General features: G+C 45.7%; 1 protein-coding gene across 1 annotated transcript in view; it reads left to right on the top strand.

The window, feature by feature from the left end:
* Ack (activated Cdc42 kinase) overlaps window positions 1-20,460 on the top strand; it is a 116,519-nt gene extending 96,059 nt beyond the window's left edge. The window contains exon 8 of the mRNA XM_055066337.1: window positions 13,918-20,460. Coding sequence (XP_054922312.1) covers window positions 13,918-14,184 — 267 coding nt within the window. The 3' untranslated portion in view covers window positions 14,185-20,460. The remainder of the gene's footprint in view (window positions 1-13,917) is intronic.
* Window positions 20,461-22,393: the final 1,933 nt, after the last annotated feature.

Genomic DNA, 22,393 nt, shown 5'->3' with positions numbered 1-22,393 from the left:
ATATAATTGCTGATGAGTTGCAGTGCTGGTTTTGAGTCACAGAACACTGTCCACTTCTCGAGGCTTTGTTGCAGTATGCAGTGAATTGCTTCTCGAACTCCGGTCAACTCAGCTGCTGTAGACGACGTCCTGTGTCCTATCTTGAACCGTTGTGCGATCCCCATTCCAGGTACCGTGTAAGCCGCCGCGGAAGAGGTCTGTGTCACAGAACCGTCTGTCAAAACATGTCGGGGATATCCATACATGTAAGCAATGTATGATAACGCGAAATTCTTGAGCCCAGCAAGCGGCATTTTAGACTTCTTCGTTATTCCAGGGATTGAGAGTCTAACCGTTGGCTTTGCCATCGTCCAGAGTGGAGCTTCGGGTATGTCATACGGTTCGAAGTCCGACTGCAATAAGTCTTGCTGCGACAACACGGTTTCTGAGTAGGCGGCGACAGGCCGTATGCTTGTGACGTTCGTGAGTGGATGATTCCTGTGTCTAGTCAGTAGCCTTAGATGCACTCGCAATGGCTCATGTTGCAGATAAACTCGAGCTGGGCACGCACGTGCCTCTGCAATAGTGCCCCAAGTAGACGCACATCGTGGTAGTCCTTGGCAAATTCTCAGTGCGCGAGCCTCAGCATTTTCAACTGTGCGTACAGCGGTTGTACTAACCCCAGAAAGTACAGGCGCACTGTAGCGGAGGTAGCCAACAAGAAAGTGCCTGGTAGAGCTGCAGAAGAGATGATTTGGATGGCCTCCATGATTTTCCAGACGTATGTCGAATGATCTGAGTAAAGCTGTCCAGCTTTTTTCTTAATCCAGAAATGTGCTTCGACCAAGATAAGTCACGATCGATGATGACTCCGAGAAACTGGTAGGGGGATACCGAAGGTATGATCTTCCCATCAATCATAACGGGGTAGCAGGCCATTGACTTCCGTGTAAATGCCATGGTTACACTTTTTGTCGGTGAGAGCTGCAGTCCGCGACTGTTAAGGTATGTCGACGTTATTGACACCGCGCGCTGCAGCTTCATTTGCACTTGCAAGCGCGTTAAGCTCGTGGTCCATATACAGATGTCATCTGCGTACACAGAGACTGAGACTGTGCCTGCGTGTTCTTTGACCAGTCCACTGAGAACGACATTAAATAAAGTTAGGTTCAATACACCTCCTTGAGGCACCCCACAATAGACGGAGTGGTTCGTTGTTTCACCGTCTGGAGTTGTCATGAATATCGTTCTCTCTTGAAGATAGCTAGTTATCCACTTATGCATACGTCCACCGATGCCACATTCTTCTAGGGCATTTAAAATTGCATAATGTAGAACGTTGTCAAAAGCACCTTTGATATCAAGAAAGACAGCAGCCGTTAATCGACGACGACGTTTTTGATGTTCAACGGTTGTTACTAGGTCAATGACGCTGTCGATTGACGACCTACCCTTTCGGAAACCTGTCATTGCGTCTGGAATTATATTACGCTACTCCAAAAACCGCTCAGGCGCGTCAAAACCATGCGTTTCATGGTTTTACCTATATGCAACTGGCAAGCGCCACAGGTCTGTAGGAAAGCATAGCATGTGGTGTCTTGCCTGGTTTCAATAATGCCACGATTTTGCTTGTCTTGCAGTGTGCAGGCACAGTTCCCGAGGACCAAGAGAGATTGTATAAAGCCAGAAGCTCTTCAGTCGCTCGGGGGCCTAGATGGCGCAAGGTAGAATAGGTAATGCCATCAGGCCCAGGCGCGCTTGGCTGCCTTGAAGAGGAAATCGCTGCACGTAGCTCTTGCAGCGTGAATGAGAGGTCGAAACGATCGTCCATTGGTGGAGGAGCACACCTGAGCACTGAAGCTACCGATGTTGTAGATCCGGAGAGGTGCATGCAGAAATCTTCCGCCATTTCTTCTCACTGCGCGTCTGGATGATAGCCAAACCTCGGAAGGGACGTAGTTGTTGTGGATAAGATGGTAGTGTTCGTACAACATGCCATATTGTGGACAACGGTTTTCTTGGGTCCAGGCTGGTGCAAAAGGACCTCCAACGTTGTCTGTCGAGCTTGTCTAAGTATCTTTGAATTTTCTTTCGCACACGGCGTGACGTCCTCAAGTCTGATATCAATTTAGTTCGCCAGTATTTCCTTTTGGTGCGACGTCGGACTGCCCGCAGCTCTTCATATATAACGTCAACGGATGTTCTTGAATTTGATGTTTGGATGATGCGTGTTGTTGAGTGCATTGCTGCTGTAATGCGCTCTTCAATCTCTTTCGGTGAAATTGTACAGTTGAAGGATTCTTACAGCTTGTTCTGAAAAGCATCCCAATCAGTGCGTCGCGTATGAGAACTTGGGAGTCTTGCAAACCATTTCAGTTGTACGTTTCAGCATCTGTGCACCAGGCAGCAGAAGACGAAATGCATTGTAAAGTGATAGCTAAATCGAGACCGCTGCTGTACGTTGTGCCACGAAAAAATGTTGATGAGCCTTCGTTAAAACTGACTCTAATTATCAAAGTGTCAATGAGGCATTTGAAGGCACAGCCAAGGGACATCTAACTGCGATATTTTTAGCGACGTACTAATTGCGTACTTGTTTTTTTCCGTCTGATAAACCCCGCGAAATATGAATACCACGATACTGCGCTCCCACCCGGATCATAAAGCAGCGCCCTCGAACAAGCTCCCTCTGAGTCATCCAGAACGAAGTAAAGGAAAACATCGTGATCGAGCTGGTGCCTTATCTGCCGCGCTCTGGCCGAAGTAACACGTTGTGTTTGGTGTCAGTCGGAAACAAGCTGTGATAGCTGTTGTCTTAGCGAAGATAAAGTGCGCGGATACTTTTTTTTCACAATATCTATCAGCACAAAACCGAATTGACAACGTCAGTGCAAAGGTTTTGAAGGTGCGTTTTGTTTTGTCGCAGTCGCCATGTGTTTCTCTAATGAGCAGAAGGTAAATATGATCCTTGCGTTGTGATCTGCAAATGGCAACAAGAGGAACGCCGCGAATATATATATATATATATATATATATATATATATATATATATATATATATATATATATATATATATATATATATATAAGTCATGGAAGTGTGGCGGTAGCCCAAACGCATCGATTATCATCAGAACTTATGAAAACCAAAGAGAAACCGGCAACTTCAAGAAACAGTGGCGGATGACTCCATCGTTGAGTCCTAGCGTACGCACTGATGTTCTAGCTTTAATGGCCTCAAACCCTCGTGCTAGCGTGCGGGACGTGGCCGCCCAGGTACCAATTTCCAAGTCATCAGTTTGGAGGATTCTAAATGACGGCCTTTCACCCGTACTTTCAACCGTGGTTTTGTGAGATGTACTGAAGTGGTTTAAGTCAGTATGGCCAGACTTTCTGCTGGCATTGAGGCGGACGAAGCAAGCAGCGCCATGTATGCGCGCATGTTTGAGCCTACAATCAGCCTCGGAGATCAGTTGTGTATTTCTGAAAGTTCCATTCACTAATGTGACCTTATTGCAGTATTATCCTCTAGTTCTAAGCTGCGATTTAGGAGCAATGAAACATACGCGACGATCGTAACAGCGTGGGTACCTGCTGTTCTGCTACGATAGGATCTGTGCTGTTATAGTTTGAGAAGCGTTCATACTGTTCGCTGCAGATTACATTGCGTGACTACTTGGTTCGGCGGATGGGGTTTCCACCCATGAATAAAATAGTTTTGGTTCGTAATAACAGCATACCTTACAGTGGTGGTGGTGGTAACAACTTTATTGACAATCCGGCAAATTCGTGGCCTGGGACTAGGCCTCCTCGCCGCCTCACGGACTTGCTGGATGGCCCATAGTTGATCTCGGAGGTTTGAGCTGCGCAACGCGGCCGTCCATCGCGCCGCAGCTTCATCTGGGGAAACTGCATTTTCTCTGCTTATAACCTCACATTCCCACAGAATGTGTCTAAGATATGCGTGAGCCCTGCCACATAGTTTGGAGTTATCGTCTGAATAGATGTCTCGATATATCCTCCTGAGATGGGCGAGGTTGGGGAAGGTTTTGGTTTGTAACTGCCTCCAGTCTACCGCTTGGGCCCTGTCGAGTGTGGAGTTAGGGGGTGGATAAACACGCCTGGAGTTTTGATAAAATTTTGTAATATCACAGTACCTGGTCAATGTGTTCCTCTTTGTCCATGCCTCCGTTGGATTTCCAACGCCAAGAGAGGATCCTTCTACGCGGACGCGGAATGTGAGACCTCGCGCAACTCGGTGGACCTCCTCATTGAGGTTGGGTACGGGGGTGTCGGGGCACGTGTGAGCCGGTAAACATATAATGTGCCGTTCCTCTGTCTCCTCGGAGGTGACATAGTTCGCGTTGGCTTTGAGTATAGCCTCAGCCTTCGGCGGTGTCTGTTGGCGATTCTTCTGATGAGCCTCATCGTGTTCGTGATCTTAGTCTCCAAATGCCTGACCGTTTCTCCGTTGGTGCCGTTCGATTCTATGATGAGTCCGAGCACCTTAATTTATTATTGTCCGTCTTTGGTGCGTATGCAAATTTATTCGTATGCAGCATGCTGGATGTAAGCCTTGGGGGATCTTCCCCTAAGCGTCGGGTGGTAGAGGAGGAGTTCTGATTTTTCTGGCGAGCAGACGAGACCGGTTCCGACGAGGTACTCATCCACCACCTCGACCGCGGTCTGTAACCGCTGTTAGATTTCTCCGTCGCTTCCCTCGCACACCCAGATCGTAATGTCGTCGGCGTATATTGTGTGATGCACTCCCTCGATGGCGTTGAGGCGCTCGGGGAGGCCAATCATAATGAGATTAAAGAGCATCGGCGAGATGACCGAGCCTTGCGGGGTACCGACGCTGCCCATGTTCTTGTCTTCGGATGCGAGTTTGCCCAGCGTGAAGGAGACTTTCCTGTTTGTGACGAAATTCTGAACATAGCTGTACGCTCGGTTTCCTAGATTGAGTGCGGCAATGCTGCGTAGTATGGCTGCGTGAGCTGCGTTGTCGAAGGCTTTCTTGAGGTCTAATCCTAGAATGGCCCTGGTACCACTTGTCTTGTTGTCGAGTATCTGGTGTTTGATTTCCAACATTACATCCTGCGTGGAGAGATGAGCTCCAAATCCATGCGATGATGTCCGGATACGCTTCGACGTCGTCCAAGTGTGCGTTGATCCGGGTGAAGAAGGCGTGCTCCATCAACTTGCCGACGCACGACTTAAGAGATATTGGTCGAAGGTTGGCGAGATCTGGGGGTTTCCCAGGTTTGGGGATGAGCACCATTTTTGCTCTTTTTCACTGGTCGGGGATGCATCCTCGGGTCGAGCAATCGTTAATTTACTTGGTCAGTTCGGAGATGGTCTCGTTGTCCAAGTTACGGAGGGTCTTATTAGTTACGCCATCCGGTCCCAGGGTCGACTTGCGGTTGAGCTTTTGCAAGGCGGCCCGGATTTCCGCCTCGCCAAAGTGTCTGCCCGGAGGGAAATTGGGTTCTCCCATGTATTCCCCGTGTTGAATAGTCGGGCTCTGCGGGGCGTTTCTATCGCAGAGTTCGGAAAAGATTTCTTCCTCGTCCTTGACGTGTGTATGTATTAGCTTGCGCATGGTTTCCCTATGTGTTGCCTTGTTCTTGGTCGGGTCTAGCAGGTGTCGGAGCAGGCGCATGTGTGACCGGTGCCAATCCGTCCATCCATCGCGTTGCAGATCTCATTCCATTGCTGCTTACTAAGAGTTCTGCCCCAGCCCATTCTTATTCTTCTGATTATTTCAGTCTCATGATCCGGACCCGCAGTCACTACATCTGCTTAGGACAGTTAGTGATCGCGGATCCGTATCATGAGACTGAAATAATCAGAAGAATAAGAATGGGCTGGGGTGCGTTTGGCAGGCATTCTCAGATCATGAACAGCAGGTTGCCATTATCCCTCAAGAGAAAAGTTTATAACAGCTGTGTCTTACCAGTACTCACGTACGGAGCAGAAACCTGGAGGCTTACGAAAAGGGTTCTACTGAAATTGAGGACGACGCAACGAGCTATGGAAAGAAGAATGATAGGTGTAACGTTAAGGGATAAGAAAAGAGCAGATTGGGTGAGGGAACAAATGCGAGTTAATGACATCTTATTTGAAATCAAGAAAAAGAAATGGGCATGGGCAGGACCTGTAATGAGGAGGGAAGATAACCGATGGTCATTAAGGGTTACGAACTGGATTCCAAGGGAAGGGAAGCGTAGCAGGGGGCGGCAGAAAGTTAGGTGGGCGGATGAGATTAAGAAGTTTGCAGGGACAACGTGGCCACAATTAGTACATGACCGGGGTAGTTGGAGAAGTATGGTAGAGGCCTTTGTCCTGCACAGGCGTAACCAGGCTGATGATGATGATGAAGAGTTCTGCAGTGTTCTATTTGTTTGTTGAGTAACGCTATGGGTTTCCTCAACTTCCTATTGTGTCTTTGTTTCTGCCACCTGGCTTGAAGCGATCGTTTGGCCTCCCACATGTGCACCAGGCGGCTGTCGATCTTCTCGACGGGAAGTTCTGGCGTCACGGTCTTTGTTACATCATTGACGTCAGCCATAACTTTTTCGGCCCACTGTTGAATGTCTGTGATGGGCGCGTGCGTCATTCCGACTCGATACTTGCGGAACTGGTCCCAGTTGTCCATCTGAAGGTTTTGTTGGGTTCGATCTTTAAATTCTCCAATAATTTCGTTTCGAGAATTCTGTGGTCACTACCAAGGTCTTCGAACATGTTATTCTAACTGACTCCTCTCGTGTTCTTCCCTATAATGTTAGATCGGGCGTGGTGTCTCTTGTCAGCCCGGTTCCGATTCTGGTGGGGGAGCTGGGGTCGGTGATGAGGGTCAGGCCTATCTCTTGTATATCCTGCCACAATGCCTTGCCTTTGGCTCTCGTATAGGCGTAGCCCCACGCTCCGTGCGGGGCGTTAAAATCTCCCCCGATTAGTAGGGGATGGGAGCCCGCAATGTCGGGGACCCTCCTAAAAAGGGTTAGGAAGCGCTGTCGTATGTGCGCGGGATTGCTGTATAGATTGAGGATAAACGTGCTGGATTGGCTCTTGCTTTTGGGTATAATTTCTAAGAATGCTTGTTCAATCTGCGCTACCTTAATGTCGTGACGAACGACCACTAAGCCTTTCCTGACCAAAGTAGTTACCGCGCGGTTCTCCCCCGATGGGGGACCGATGGCTTGGTAACTGGGTAGTTTTGCTAATTCGTGTCTCTTGCAGCATTATTACATCGGGTTTCGATTTGCTTTTAAGGTGTTGTTTTAGGGCCGCTTTTTTGCAGCGTAAATCCTGCAATTCCTCTGCCATATCGTGAGCGCGCCTCTTTTAGCGTGTTTGCCTATCTTGGTCTGGTCGTAGGGTGGCGGTCTGAACGACCCCAGATGCTGTTGCGGTGTTTTCAGCGGCGTCGTGGAATTGATTAGATGCGACCCCAGTTATATGGGGGCTCCTGCGGTGGTGACTGGCTGCAGTTTGGTTACCCTAAGATATAGGTTGGCCACGTTGTTTTCGAATTTGTCAAGTCTCGACATTATGGTCGGTTTGTTCGTTCCATTCTCTACGACGCACTCACGCGTATTACGGAAGTTTTGTCCGAAAAAATAGCCATCGCAGTCTTTTTATGCGATCCCTCTCGGATATTATGGCTTTACAGGGCAAAAAGGCAATGCCGAAGCACATAGTTTATATATGTATCGTATGCTGGTTCACCATCCGCAGTGATCGATGTGTTGAGCAGCGCCATCGGCTTCTTGCAGGAGGATAGCGTAGACATTTAGTGATTTGAAGCCTACTAGACTTGAAATGCGTGAGAACGATGCCGGTTCATCACAAATATTTCATAGCGGTTGCCGCCTAGGTGTTTCGTGATTGCCTTAGGTTGGCGGTACAAGAGCATGCGCTCTTATGTTTTAGTCCCTACGCCAAGGGATCAGATAGTGAGCAGATTTACCACTTCATGCTGGCAATACAGAGACGCGGTTCTCTTCGTTGAATTAAAACGGATATACTCAACATAGTTCACAACACATACCACACCGTGGTTGATAATGCGCGTCACATTTTCGCGCCCCCAAGAGATACTTCCGCGTACTGTAGTTACCGATGCACCGAAAAACTTCCCTGACGACCTGATATGAACGGACATTGCCTAAATTTCACAAAGTACGATCTAAAACATCTCGAACTCGTTCCGCAGCACGCGACGGCAATAGTTTACAAGCAGCGCCGCGCCGGACCGCACAAGCAAAAGAGGAGGAAAGGCTCGCCGCGCGCCCTTTCCTCCTCGCCCGATGAAAAGGTCTATAGACACGATAGCGGTTGCGGGCAAACTGGGTGAATTTAAGGTCAAGGTACAGTACGTTCCTGCTATTTCTGAAACATAAATACCATGCCAATTTGTCAAGCGGGTAACTTACACATGGCGCGCAGAAACAGAGCCGCGTTAGAGCACACCGCAGGGTCTAGGCGACGTCACAGAATCGTCGGCACGTCAAATCAACACTTCTATGCCCGCCGCGGTAGCTTTGCGGCTATGGGCATTGCTCGAGGTCGAGGGTTTGATCCCGACCGCGGCAGCCGCATTTCGACGAGAGGGAAATAGAAAACTCACGTGCACTTAGCTTTTGGGACACGTTAAAGAACATCACGGTGTAAAAATTAATACGGTGTCCGCCACTACGGCGTGCTTCATAATCTGACTGAGGTTTCGGTACGTACGGCCCCATATTCTAATTAGAGTTTAATACTTCTGCCACGATGTGATGCACCATGTGCGGCAATGAATATGCTCAACCCTCTCAGAGGTTATGAAGTATGGCGCAGAACAACGTGTCAAACACTCAAGCAAACTCAGGCACTCTCCCTATGTGTTCTGTGTACTACGCAAACAGCAGTGGTGCACGTAAGGTAACGTTTAACCTTAACTCATCGCTCTCGTGTTGGATAAACGTTCAAGAAATTAAACATTCGCCGTCAACATCAGCGCTAATTGTCGTCAATCAAAGCAATCAGCACAGAAAGCTTCGCTTACACCGGTTCCCACAGCGCGTGGGATCCGCATAATGTTTCCTTTACTGCAGAAGGACGTGTCCGCCGTGTTGTTCCTGCGAGACCCGTGAACACCTGATATTAGAGGTTCCTGCTTTCCTCGTACCGTGCACGTGGCTACTCATGGACTATAGTTTTCTTGTGTCTCAGTGGCTATTCCTCTCGACGCAACCAAGCTCATCGCACCCTCCTTACTTTTGTAGAATTAACTGACTTGGCTATCCGTGTGTGTTCCTTGTTCAGTTTCTTTTTTGTGATTGACGAGCCCTCAGACCTTTTCTGTTTTCTTTATCATTATTTTGTAAGTAGTTTGGCCGACAGTCTTTCATTTTCTTTCTCCTGCTACTGCGGTTCCTATCTTCAGTTTCCATGTTTCTGTACCCCCTTCCTAAACAGTAGGTTGGCGTCGGGCTTCTTTTCGTGGTCGTTGCCAGCCTGCCTCTTTCATTATTTTCCTCTCTGTCCACCGCACATATGTTTGCAATCAACCAATCAAGTCAAATCAAAATTATACTTACCCGTCGCCGTATTCAAGGTTATTTCGACAAAGGTATCCGTTTGAAGCCACCACAGATTTCTCCGCATTCATGACGTTTCGTTCGTGCCCAAGCGATTAGGACGCGCATGCTGCGCGTGCACGTGACACACTCAACCGCACTCCTTCACTTTCTCCGATTTCTGGGTCAGCAACGCTGTGCGCGTGCGTGCGGGCATTTTCAGGGGATCACCGCAGCCCGCGAGGAGACATGAATGTGCATTCAGCAGGAACAGCGCATACATTGTGCTGGTGAAAGCCAGAGCTCTAAAGAACGAGTGGCAAGATCGTAAAGCCTGCCATTATTAGAGAGTGTTAGTTTAGGGCACGCAAGCGGCTTGCGTACGCAAGAGCTAGGGGACCACGGCAATGTGCCTGCGCAGACACGTACGGCTGGGTCTGCGCATGCGCAATACCTTCGCCCCTAGTTCTTGCGGAAGCAAGCCGCTCGCGTCCCCTAAACTAAAGCTCTCTATTAACCATGTTGCTTTGAACGTTGGTACATTGGGTGGACATTGCCGCAAATCAGTGGCGAGCTTTTTTTATTTTATTTATTTGCAGAACACTGCGGGCCTGAAAGAGGGCTTAACCATGAGTTGCAAAAGTACATAAAAATATATCCAAGCAACGCATACAAATGTTAGTATATAAACAAGATCACACACCTAGCAACAAAGCATTAACAAATCTAAAAGCAAAAAAAAAGAAAAGGAAAAAGGCTTGAACCGTACAAATATTAGGAATTAGTAACATCATGTACAAGGGCAATGAAGCGTAGCAATCAACATAATAATATACAAAGTTGTTTGCGCACTTGAAGCACAACCAAATTGTCAAAAATATGTCGCACACGCACATAAAAAAAATACAAATCCGTTACTGCAGCTGACTAGACACAGGATAACCGAACACAAGAAAACTTGTAAGTGTAAGTATAAATTCACAGTATATTGGTGCCAGCGATGTCAAAGAATTTATATGTTTTAAAAGATCAGCATTACATAATTGTGAAAACGGTAGGTTGTTCCAATCTGTTATGGTGCGTAGAAAGAACGAGTATTTAGAACGTCAGTTTGGGTGTGATAAGGAGTTGAAGAGTCAGTGTGACGATGCAGTGTTCTACGTGCTTTAATTGGTTTCAAATAACGATCTGGGTTGATAGACAAGAGAAACAGTTTGAGCGAAAACAGAAATCTGTCTTTGTATTTGTCTTCGTAAATGAAGAATCTGAATGTTATGCTGTGTCATTAACCCTTTCGCTGTCGGACGTTTCTGGCCGTGACGCACCCCCAGTGTCGGCTTGGTTTCAGGGAACGAGCATAACAGGGAATGAATGCAGCAATTTATTTTTGATTATGATTGGTATACAAATAACATAGTCAATGCAATATGCACATTTCAGTGTTCTGCAGCTGTTCTTAGTAAACATCATCATCATCATCAGCCTGACTATAAAATCTGTTCAACATCCGAATCTTACGATGCGGAACCCTCTTCGTCTCAAGCGACTTTGTCCGAGTCCGAATCAGAGCTCGGCTCGTATTCTGAATCGGAATTCAGCCACCGCTCCCATGAGCAGACGAAGGTCCCGCGCGCCGAGCCATCCGAAAGTAACCGCGCGCAGGCAGGATGCGCTTTCAGTCGCCCGCGCAACGGAGAGAAATGGGACGTTGCGTGATCAAGAAGACAGAGGGAGATGAAAAAAGCTAAACAAAGTTCGAAGGGCTTTACGTTTACTGCTTCAAGTCGGAAGCGAGGGTGCGGCGAGAGAGCGAAAGCAGCAATCGAGTCACCCCTTTTGGAGAGGCAACGGCACGTGCGCCTGAACTTGACGCGCCGTAGCAAGCACACCAACAGAATAAAAATAAAAACCTTCAAACCCGCGGAGAAGGCAGAACAACCCTTGAACCCATAACCACACGCGCGCGACGCATGATCCAGCGAACGCGGAGCCACCGCGCCACTCAGCAAAGAGAAAGTGGGGAGTGGCAGTCGCACCGTACTCTTCAATACATGGGTTAACACAGGTCGGAGCGAATATACGAACTTGTAGAAAGAGTCAACAGATGGCGTGGCCAATCCAGGAGCGCCTGTTTTTGCGCTCAGGCGCGAAATTTTGAACGCACGATAGAGAACGTACCGGTACGTCAGTGACACCGTGGGGGGGAAGCGCGATGACGTACCGGTACGTCAGTGACAGCGAAAGGGTTAAACTAGAGGGAGAGTCACTTGTACGGTATTTAGAATAGATGAATCTGACAGCTTTAAGGTGTATGATTGCAAGAGTATCGATGTCAGTTTTTGTATCGGGGTTCCAGACAATGCGGAGGTATCCGAATTTAGTTCAAATTGGTGATGTATAAGCCGTTAACCTAGTACTGGGAGGTGTATGCTTTAGCTTATATCTGAAAAAGCAAAGATGCCTGAACGAAGAGTTATGTATGCTAGAAATGTGAGTCCTCCAGCTGAGTTTGTTGGTTATTGTGCTTCCCAAGTACTTGTACTCGTTGACTTCCGTAAGCAGTTCGGAACCTAGTTTGTAGACAAAGGGCAGTTCTGTAATCTTCTTTTTGGTTATGGACATGTAGACTGTTTCACTGGAATTTAATTCCGTGCTCCACCGACGACACCAAAAAAGAATGCTTTGGAGATTAGAGTTTAGTACTAATAGATCTTCTTGGCAGTTAAATGCCTTATACAGTACGCAACCGTCCGCAAATGCTCTAATTTGAACAGGGGAATTAATTTCATTCGTATTGGCATTAATATATATCAAGAATAGTAAAGGGACAAGGACACTGCCCTGTGGCATGGCACTCCAGACGATACTGGAACTTCGTTGGATGTGCGGTCGTTAATTGAAACAAACTGCATGCGGTTAGTCAGATAAGCAGCTACCCAATTCACTAAGTAGGTTGGAAGGTTAATTGATTCTAGTTTATTAATAAGCATGCTATGTGATACAAGATCGAACGCTTTCCCGAAATCTAAAAATATTACATCAATTTAACCGGCACTATCAAGAACACTAGCGAAATTGTGAATAACTGTTGTTAATTGTGTTATAGGGGAAAAAGCCTTGCGAAAACCATGTTGGCAAGAACAAGCTATGTTGTTATCACCTATTAATTTAATAATTTCATTAGCTATGATATGTGCAAGTAGTTTGCAACATGATGAAGCTATAGTGATGTAGGGCGATAACTTGTTACTATAGTGTGGCGTCACCTTTTCTCAGTACAGGCACAACACGTGCCAAGGGCCAATCTCTAGGCAGGGTAGCTGAAGACAAGGACACTTGAAATATAACTATAAAAGGTGCTAATTCTTCGGCATTCCTCCACAAAACAAAACAAAACAAAACAAAAGAAACGTTAGGTATATCATCTGGACCTGAGGAGGATTTAGATTTAAGGTTGAGTAGCATTGAAACAACACCTGATAGCGACACAATAGCAAGTGCAGAGTTGCATGGCGTACGGTTACGTAGTGTATTAGTGTCAGAGTTAGAAAAAAAAACTGTTGAAGTATTGATTAAAATATTGCGCAGAATTGTGCTTTTCGTTGACAGTATTTCCCTCGTGTACAATATGGCTAACTGCCTTGCTCTTTTTTCTTAAAGAGGCCCAAAATTTGCGATGCGAAGCGAATAAATTCTGGCAGCGTGTGCTGCCAGATTCATTTGCTAATCTTTGTAGCGGTCTTGTAAACTTCTGCAGACACGAGTGGTCTCTTATAGACTACAGCATCAGCTGAAGGTTACATGTGCGCATGATTCCGGCCTTTTGAGGGTTAGGTTTCAGCTGACGCTGTTCTTGAGTTGTGCTTGCTCAAGATATTGCTCAAAAACTTTCTCAAGCTTGGCTAAAATTGTCGCGTGGCATCGTCAGACAAATCGCAGTGATATTTTGTGTACTTCTAATGCGTTTTTTGAGTAAGACCAATCCCAGGAGAATTGGCCGACGTACGTACCTGTTTTTCGCACATGCGTCTTTACAGCGACGTTAAGTGGGATGTTTGAATACTGCCATTACTCATGACGAATATTGGTGTATAGATGGTTTTTGCAGTGCTAGCAGTAACTTGTTCATTCACGCTGAATAGTAGACTACATTTGCTGCCTGAAGCGTTGCTTGGTTTATGGGGTTGGTTTGCTCATAGGTGTTCCGAGAAACACGATGCCAACGCACGACTTCCCGGGCACTTGGGCACCCTTCCCTAAAGGTAAAAAAGGTTCAGGACTACGGCCGATGAATCGCTTGCCCTACCGTAAGGTCCATCGTAAATCTTCTGGTTGATGGTACTTAAAGGAGTATTTCTGTGGCGCTTACGCAGGTTCCTGCCGGTGGCTCGTCTGCGGCGGCGGCAGCACTGTCCCTTCTGCGCTCGCGTCTTCCGGGCATCTCGGAGTCCGAGTGCCGGCGCGCGCTGGCGCTGGCCCGCGGCAACCCGCAGCTGGCGCTGCAGCAGACCCAGCTGGCACGGCTACAGTCTCTGGGCATCGCGGGCAGGGGTGAGTGCGAGGCCGCCCTGCGTGCGTTCAACTGGGACGCCGACCAGGCTGCCTCGCACCTCCTCGACACCAAGGACAGGGCCGCGTGATCGCTTCCCAGGGTGTGCTCTTGATCCGCCGACTGGTTCTACGGAAGCCTCGTTGGTCTCTACGAATGCGAGAAGGGCAGCGGCGATCTTTGACCAAGTCTTACATCGACACCGAAAGTGCTGGCTTGCGGCAATATTAAGCGCGTCTGAACGGAGCACTGGACTCCAAATTTCACATTTCTAGTCTGTTCGCGAGCTCTGTGTCTCTACTGAACGTTGGGTTCTGGGCGCACTTGTGTGATGGCGCCACTCGTGGTCTGTATGCATCGCGTAGTCTCCGCCTTTGTCGGAACGAAACGCGATAGAAGATATTTACATCACGCACAAGTGAAGGTGTCGTCATCGTGTTTAGCTTTGTTGAAATAAGGTGACTTGCATTTAATGTGCTCTTGCACCTATACTTCGCATTCGTGTTGTTGTCAGGGTCACGTCTGGCGATTGCGCATTTCGACGAACTTTAGATCCTACCGGGTCTTATAAGAAACCTTGTATTCAGTACTTCGTTCTATGCGGGGCACCAGAGCAACCAGCGTAGCACTTACTTTGCACGGGTCACATTTTCGGTATAAACCTGCGTTTATACCGCCTTTATAATGCTACATATTTATGCAATACAGTTAGATGCAGTGAAGTGGTGCAACACATGCAGAGTGGGGCACTGTACTGGTAATGGAAACGTCAGTCGTTTGTTTCAAGCATAGAGTTTCCTACAAAATTACTAGAGGGAACTCTGGCACTGCAGTCGTTGTCCTACCATGGGAATGATGGGAAGTACATGGATTTGTCTGATCTTCGTGCTTGTGGATTCAGACGTTCTTGTGGCTTTGTATATTACGCTATATCAATATTATTCTCGTATATTTCGGCGCAATCTATATTCTTCGAAGTGCAGAAGACGCCGGGAACGCGTCCAGTTTCTATTATTTGCAACGATTGAGCTTGTCCTGGTGGCCAAATCGAAACGCGCCAAGCGTCTCAAGGCACTGGCATGCCCGCGATAAATTCATAAGGGCGTTTCATTCGCTTGTCGATACGTGCGTCCGTGGCTTAATGGTTTCAATATCAGGCTTCTGTGTTAGAGTCCCTGTGTTCAAATCCTGCCGTCGGGCAATTTTAATGATGTTGATTTAATTATTTATTCCGCAATATACTGTTGAAAATGACGAGTTAACAAAGTCACAATGCCGTTTGAAGCCAAAAGGACGAAGTTTAGGCAAATCCATGTACTTCCCATAATTCCCATGCTGGGACAACCGCTCCCATTGCAGCTCCCGTAGACACTAGCGCCAGAGTTCCTTCTAGTAATTCTTGTAGGAAACTCTATGGTTTCAAGAATCTCTTGTGATTTGAGTAGTAATTCACAACAGTTTATAAAGCATGTAAGTCTGGTGGGAGCACAAACATCTACTTAGGCATGAATGGGTTCGGCTGACGTAACTTCATTCATATCTGAAGGATCCCCAAATATCGGGAAAAAAAACTTATCACACCCTACTCGCAAGATGTAACATGCCGAGCTGTGTCGCATTTGAGTCGACCTGTCAAGCATCTTTCAAAAGATGTTTCAATAACCCTTTAAACTTACGTGGGTGATGTAAAAAAGGAACGATTAGTAGTGATTAAACTATGCTGTCAGCAGCAAAGCGAATCTTATTTTATTGTATTTATCATAAACATGGAGGCATCTGATGTGCACAATTTCTTATTGACTTAAATTGACTTGTTGGTATTGTACACTTGTATAATAGGGAGTTCCTTGCTAGCGCACATATTTGGAGATGATGCTGCTTACTCATATGTCAGTGCATCCAGGTTGGTTACATTGCTCATCGCTAATTCTTTTGAATTCGGGTTATATTACAAAATAGTACTTGACACATGGTGGCTATGCCTTTCTTTAGACACTTGTTGGAGGTTTTGAAGCTGTCATTCAGTTTTCAGTGAAAGGAAGGGCCTTTCAATCTCTAAAATGGTGCACTGCATATCTGTGCTTGATGTTTTCATTATTTTTCATAAGAGTAATAGACATTGTGCAGAAGTTCAAAATGGTGGCTAGCCGTGTTTGTTGGTAGTAAGACATGCTTCAGCAAATATCGCAATAACAGGGCATAGAATAGGAGCTCGCGGCACAGGCGCTGACTTCCAACAGATATGTTTATTACGGGAGCGAGGAATATATACAGTTTCCGATCATGTATATTTCGCTCTCGCGAAATAACTATATCTGTTGGAACTCAGCGCCTGTGTCGTGTGCTCCTTTTCTGTGTTCCGTTTTGGTGCTGTTTGCTGAGGCATTGTGCAGAAGTTTATGTATGCTTAAAGGTTTTCTCATGAGTATATCAAGAAAAGTGGAATTGAGGAGACAAAGCTTTCTGCGGCTCGTGTGACGTCTTACACCTATATGTGCTCATAACAGCGATAGTGTACAGTGCAGTCCAATGTTGAAGGGGACACCTCAATGCGCGGCTCCCACTTTGCTGGTGCTCTAGTTGCAAGTGTTAGCTGAACTTATGTAAGTGCACAGGTGTGTAGGAAAATTGCGACGATGCCAGACTCACAGACAATTTACTGAAGTGCGGAGTGAAGGCATCATTCGCGTGTGCTCTACACTCATATGTTCCTTCAACAGGATACCGCAGTGTAAATGCATCGCTGTGAGAAGTGCTGGCTTACAAGCGTTAGTACTTGGTTATGTCAAAAACAGGTTGCACCTGCAGCAGTCATGTGCTTTCAGAATACTACGATGCACAGGCACCAAGGTTTTGTGCTACCAGTATTGCAAGCATTTTTAAACAACTCAGTGACCTCTATTTATAAAAAAAAGACAATCTAGTAATGCGACCAAAAGATTGTCTTGTCAATATCCCTTTTGTCACAGTGGTGTATGGCTGTCTGTACCTAGGAAGAGGTGCATACAATCGCTTCCACTATTTTTTTGACAGATTTGCTATAGAGTTTAGGGTTGAGCTGACTAGTGTACACGTCAACAAATGCTGACGTCACGGGAATGGCTGCATGAAGTCTTGCGATGCATTGAGGAACTCCCAATTCGAGCCTTGTTAATCAATTTAAACAATGAAGATATCATTAGATGTCGCCACTAGGCACGTGAGGTTGAAATAAAGCAGTGGTTTTCTAGAGTGTCTGTCTCGAAAAAATTAAGTGCTACTTCTATTGGCCCACAATTGAAGAAACTTACCTTCGGTCTGGCTCAATGGAGTTCATATAGTACTGTGCCAATGATAATTTTACCAACCTGGACATCGGTAAAGAAAAAGTACGGATACATTTTTCTAAATGAAATTCCAAGGCATTTGTTGTCTGAAATGGATGAAGTTAATGAATGGAATTATCGACAATATGATATTCTCGTTTGGTGTTGTGAGAGGAAGATAGTACTGTAGATCGTGTCAATATAGTTGTGCTAAAAATAGCTGTATGAGCGTAAAATAGCCGTACAGTCGCAAGAATAAAGGAAAATCTTTGCGTTTGTATTTGCATTTGATAGAGGAGTACTTTGAGAGTTTGTATGTTTAGATATAAAAATATAATATAAGCTGCCATTACATGTTTAGAACAATATTTTATTTCCTTGTGATAATTAAACTTTGGCCAGGCAGCTTCTAAAGTAGGGCTCAAGTTGAAAAGCTAGGCTGATTAGTGCAAAATAGAGTATGCTGATTAGGGATAAGAGCACCTCATTTGAGAATGATTTATGTTGTGTCCTATTTAGTTCACATGAAAATAATTTCCATCCGGACAGAGCGATGGGACATCAGTAAAGTTCCGCGTGTGTTGCTTCAAATTAAACCTTTAGGATGCATCCCACATTTTTTGCTGGAAGTTGTTTTCAGTAAGTACCTTTTTTGCCAAAGAGACCGGCTTTTTCAAAAGCCACATTCTGCCCCGTATGTAGTGCAGGGAAGAATTATCAGAAGCATTGAGTCAATATTGTAGCCAGCTACATGGTGGTAATAAATATTTGGATGATAGGGTTTTCGGCATCCATATATCAGCCAGCGCAACAATAGCACGCGGTTGTATAAATATGGTTCATGCTTTTTCCGGGACCAGTGGGAAATTGGTGGGCTACCAGTTTGTAAACTGAATGTACTTTCGTTCTAAGCTGAATGTAGATCGTAAAATCTGCGTACATATGCTTATAAAATTTGCAGCCTTATTTCCGATGCCGATATAAGGAAAATGACGTGACCCGTAGTAGCTGAGAAATGCATAGTTGTTACAGCTGCTTCCAGCAGTTAATTCAGTACAAACACTGATCACATAAGGCATTTGGGAACAGAAAATTGTGTGATGTATATGTTCACGATATATCTTTGTGTCCATGGAAAGCACACAGACAATACGCATAATATATACTCAGGGTTACCGAAATATTCTCTGTGAATACGTTTTATGTTGTATGTCAATTTTTCAAGTTATGCATTTATTTGTCTGAGGGCCTCAGTGTTAGTGTTTTGCCGTTCATGCAGAATGACGCGCAACTGACTAATATGTTTTATAAGACGAGCAGGTGGTAATCTTGCTAAGCTAGGTTTATTAAATAAAGTTACCACTCACAATGTCATCTATTTAGCATTTATGTTTTTCAGTTTGCTATTTATTGCAGCTTTGGTTTGGTTGCAGAATGGCATTGACTATTTTTATTCTTTCTTTCGATATAATGGAACAAAATTTATAAATATGGAAAGTAGCACTAAGTGAATGCAGCTTTTCTTGCCTTGTCTCCATTTAAGCAAATTTTTCATTTGCGTTTCTAGAGCCAGCAGAATGTATGTATTGATTTGATCAATATGCGTTTTGCAGTAAAAATGTAATAGTTTCCAGACTGAGTCATTGATGGGATTGTAAAATGTTGGCAAATATATCTTGCTGTTTTGCAGTTCATAGTACAGGGGCAAGTGTGTCTGTGTATGTTAAGAACATGTTGCGTTTGAAGGCACTTCTTTGCTTGCGAAAGCAGGAGACTAGCTTTGAAGGCCTAGGAGAAGTTAAGTTTCACTGTTAACGTGTGAATATTGCATCTTGTGCTGGTACTTATACGCCTGCAATAAGGGAAAAACATCTTTGTTATTTTTTATTTTTCCTGTGGCAAGTTTGGGAAATCAGCTAATTTATTCTGTTTATGCTTACCATGTAAATGTGTCACTCACAATTACACCCATGGTTGTACATGTGCCACCGTTTGGCGTCGTGTGTTCAGAACTTGTACCTTGTGTATTATTTGGCCTGTCATGAAAGTGAGAAATAAGGTGCTAATGGATGCCCCGTCTTCATTGGTGCTTCATTATTTGCAGACGTGGTGAAGGTGGACCTGTGAAGGGCACTGTAATTGAATACCATTGGACAATCTGTTACGATTGGCGTATGAAATTTGCGTTGTTTAAAAATTAGTCAGTTACTGCGTGGTTTGAATATTGACCAGTTACTGGAGGATGAATACTATTTCCTCAACTTGTGCAAACATGTTGCAGAACATGTTCTTGTGCTGCTGTATTTCGTTATTTGTGCTGCTAAAGAAAACGGCCAGCTTGCTGAAGTTCGGTTCCTAACGAGGTAATCTCCTTGTACTGTTTTCTCGATGATGTTTCAATTTTGCCTATGTGTTTGTTTCATTGGTTGTTGACGAAGATGAGCTGTGTAAATGCATTGTTAAGTCGGAGTCAGTTTTGCACTTCGTGTGCCTGTGATTTTTATTTATGGCGTCGTTTTAGAAGGTTTTGCTGGGATATCGATTGAACGTAGTTTTTGGTGTTGTTTGTTGTTTCGTTCGGGTTTAATTGATATATGACACTTTACGAAGCCTTACGTGCAGGTCTAAACTTTTCTGAATACATGAACTTGTGAAATTATAAGGAGTTGTTATAGAAGAACCGGAAGCTAACGCGTGGTGCGATGGCTGCTACATTTGGTTGGCGCCATTGCGGGTGCGCAATCTCATCTACAGTGCTTTCTGCGCACTCGAATATATGTTGAGCAGGGACAGCGCACTGTATTCGTGTTAAACTTTCCGTGCGCGTTAACTTTCTGATGGCGTCACTGCTTGAGCATCCAGTAAATGATTGACACATGGTTATTCAATGAGATCTGTCGCCACGCACTATTCACCGATGATGTTGACTTTCTGTTAGCAAATCAAGTGTACAAACTGCCACATGAGTTTGTCGCGAGTGTTCGCCTGTTCCGGCCAGCTTCCGAACACAAAACAGCAGCGTTGTGTTCCTAATTATCTTAATTAAAGAAGTTTATGTTGAATTCCACACTTTCATTTTTCAGAGCGCTGTGTCACTTCCCGCATTCGTTCAACATTGAAGTACGGTCCTGATGCGCGTGGTTGCAGACATGCACGGTGATGTGCGGGCCAGGGAGCCACCTGCGGGGAAGTGTACACGGGACGTATCTTGTATCAGGAAGCTCGCAGTTAAAATGAAGGGTCAACTGTAGTGTGAACTTTGCTCTGCATCTTGTTTACCGTGAGGTGGTGGTGTGAAAGCTGCTGTTTTTTGTGGCGTAACCGATAGGCTGTTCATCGCAAATAGCTAGAGAGACGTTGCCATGCGTTGTAATACGCTTATTCAATATGACCGGTAATCGTATCTGCGTTCGTCTTTCGACGCTTCGTGAAAGTGGCTGCCGCATACAACAAACGCGCATCAAGAAATGCTGCTGATGCCCTCAGGGCGGGCGCGTCGGGCAGAACACACTGGGCCCTCCCCCCCCCCCCCTCCCCCAACAAAATAATATATATTTGATTTGATTTGATTTATTGATTTCCATTTACACACACACATGTACAGAGGAGTGGTAAATGGAGGTGGATGAGGGAAAAAAGCCGCACAGACGCGGCTTGAGGTAACCTCACCCCCTTAGGTACAATATGGCTGCATGGGGTAACACATCAAGCGCCATATAAATTACATTTATATATATAATATAATATATAATATAATATATATATATATATATATATGTGTGTGTGTGTGTGTGTGTGTGTGTGTGTGTGTGTGTGTCCCGATACGTGGCATTAAACCACGTGCGGCAACACTGGCCTACGTCTGGAAATGAGTCTTGGGCACCGACCGCGTAAACACGACGCCTACCTCGCATGTGTTAGGACGAATGTTATCCTTCCGTGTTGTAAGAACGCTGTTGCGAGCAGGCCGCGCCACCTGCCACCACGGTAATTGCGCTTCTTCTCTTGACACGCTGTGCAGTCTCTTGGCACCGCCGTCGTGCCCGCATGCCACATAACTCTAAATATATATTCCGAGAATATTCTCTAACTATGTGTCTCGCCGCTTCGCTTCCGCCCAGCACCGGATAGATACGAGTAATAAAGGCTGTTTTTTTTTTTTTGTAATTGAAGAACGGAACATACCTAGTCACTCAAGTTGGCGGAGAAGTTTCATTGAACAACAGCCCATATACAGTGACAAATGCCAGTAATTTAAGTTGGTGTCGAAGAAGTTTATTCACCAGCGGCGCATAACTAGTGGCAGATACCTAGTGACCGAAGTTAGCGTCGAGGAAGTTCGTTGAAATGCAGCACCTACCCTGCTGCAAGTTGATGTGAAAGAGGCTCATTCAATTTCGGCACATAAGAAGTAACCCATTGTTACCAGTTGCCAATTTGGCATCGGGAAGGCTAATTGAACAGTGGCACATACCCAGTGAGACATACGAGTGACCCACGTTGTTCTGACGGTTGGTTTCGAACTCTGTTCCATCAGCAGAGCTTCTCGATGTGGTACCCATTACATAATGAACTACCGAATAACCCAAATTCGCGGAGAAACGGTTAGAGACACAGACAAAAAGACTAATTTCTGATCGCATGTGGCGACGGGGTTGTTCTACCACCTACACCGCCGCTTTCACGTCAATAAAACACGAACTATGTTTCATCTGCACGCAGACACATTGACAAGTAAGGAACCTGTGGGCATGGCTAAATAGTGGGCTTGTCTAAATATGTAATTTGTGGACGAAGAAAAACCAGACAGACGCTGGTGCTTGGTATGGTATGGTATGGTAAATCTTTAATGAAGTCCTGCAGGTCGTGAGTCTTCACGAAGCGGGCCGCTCCCAAGTGGGAACCGGAAGGCCGAGCCTCTCGGCCGCATCGTGGGCCTGCTGGACCTGGTGCCTGGTGTACATAAACTATATCTTTAGTCAAGCCCGCTCAATC

The sequence above is a fragment of the Dermacentor andersoni genome, chromosome 6 (assembly GCF_023375885.2).
Source record: "Dermacentor andersoni chromosome 6, qqDerAnde1_hic_scaffold, whole genome shotgun sequence".
NCBI classification, from domain to species: Eukaryota; Metazoa; Arthropoda; class Arachnida; order Ixodida; family Ixodidae; genus Dermacentor; species Dermacentor andersoni.
This window is presented reverse-complemented; position numbering and strand designations above follow the sequence as displayed.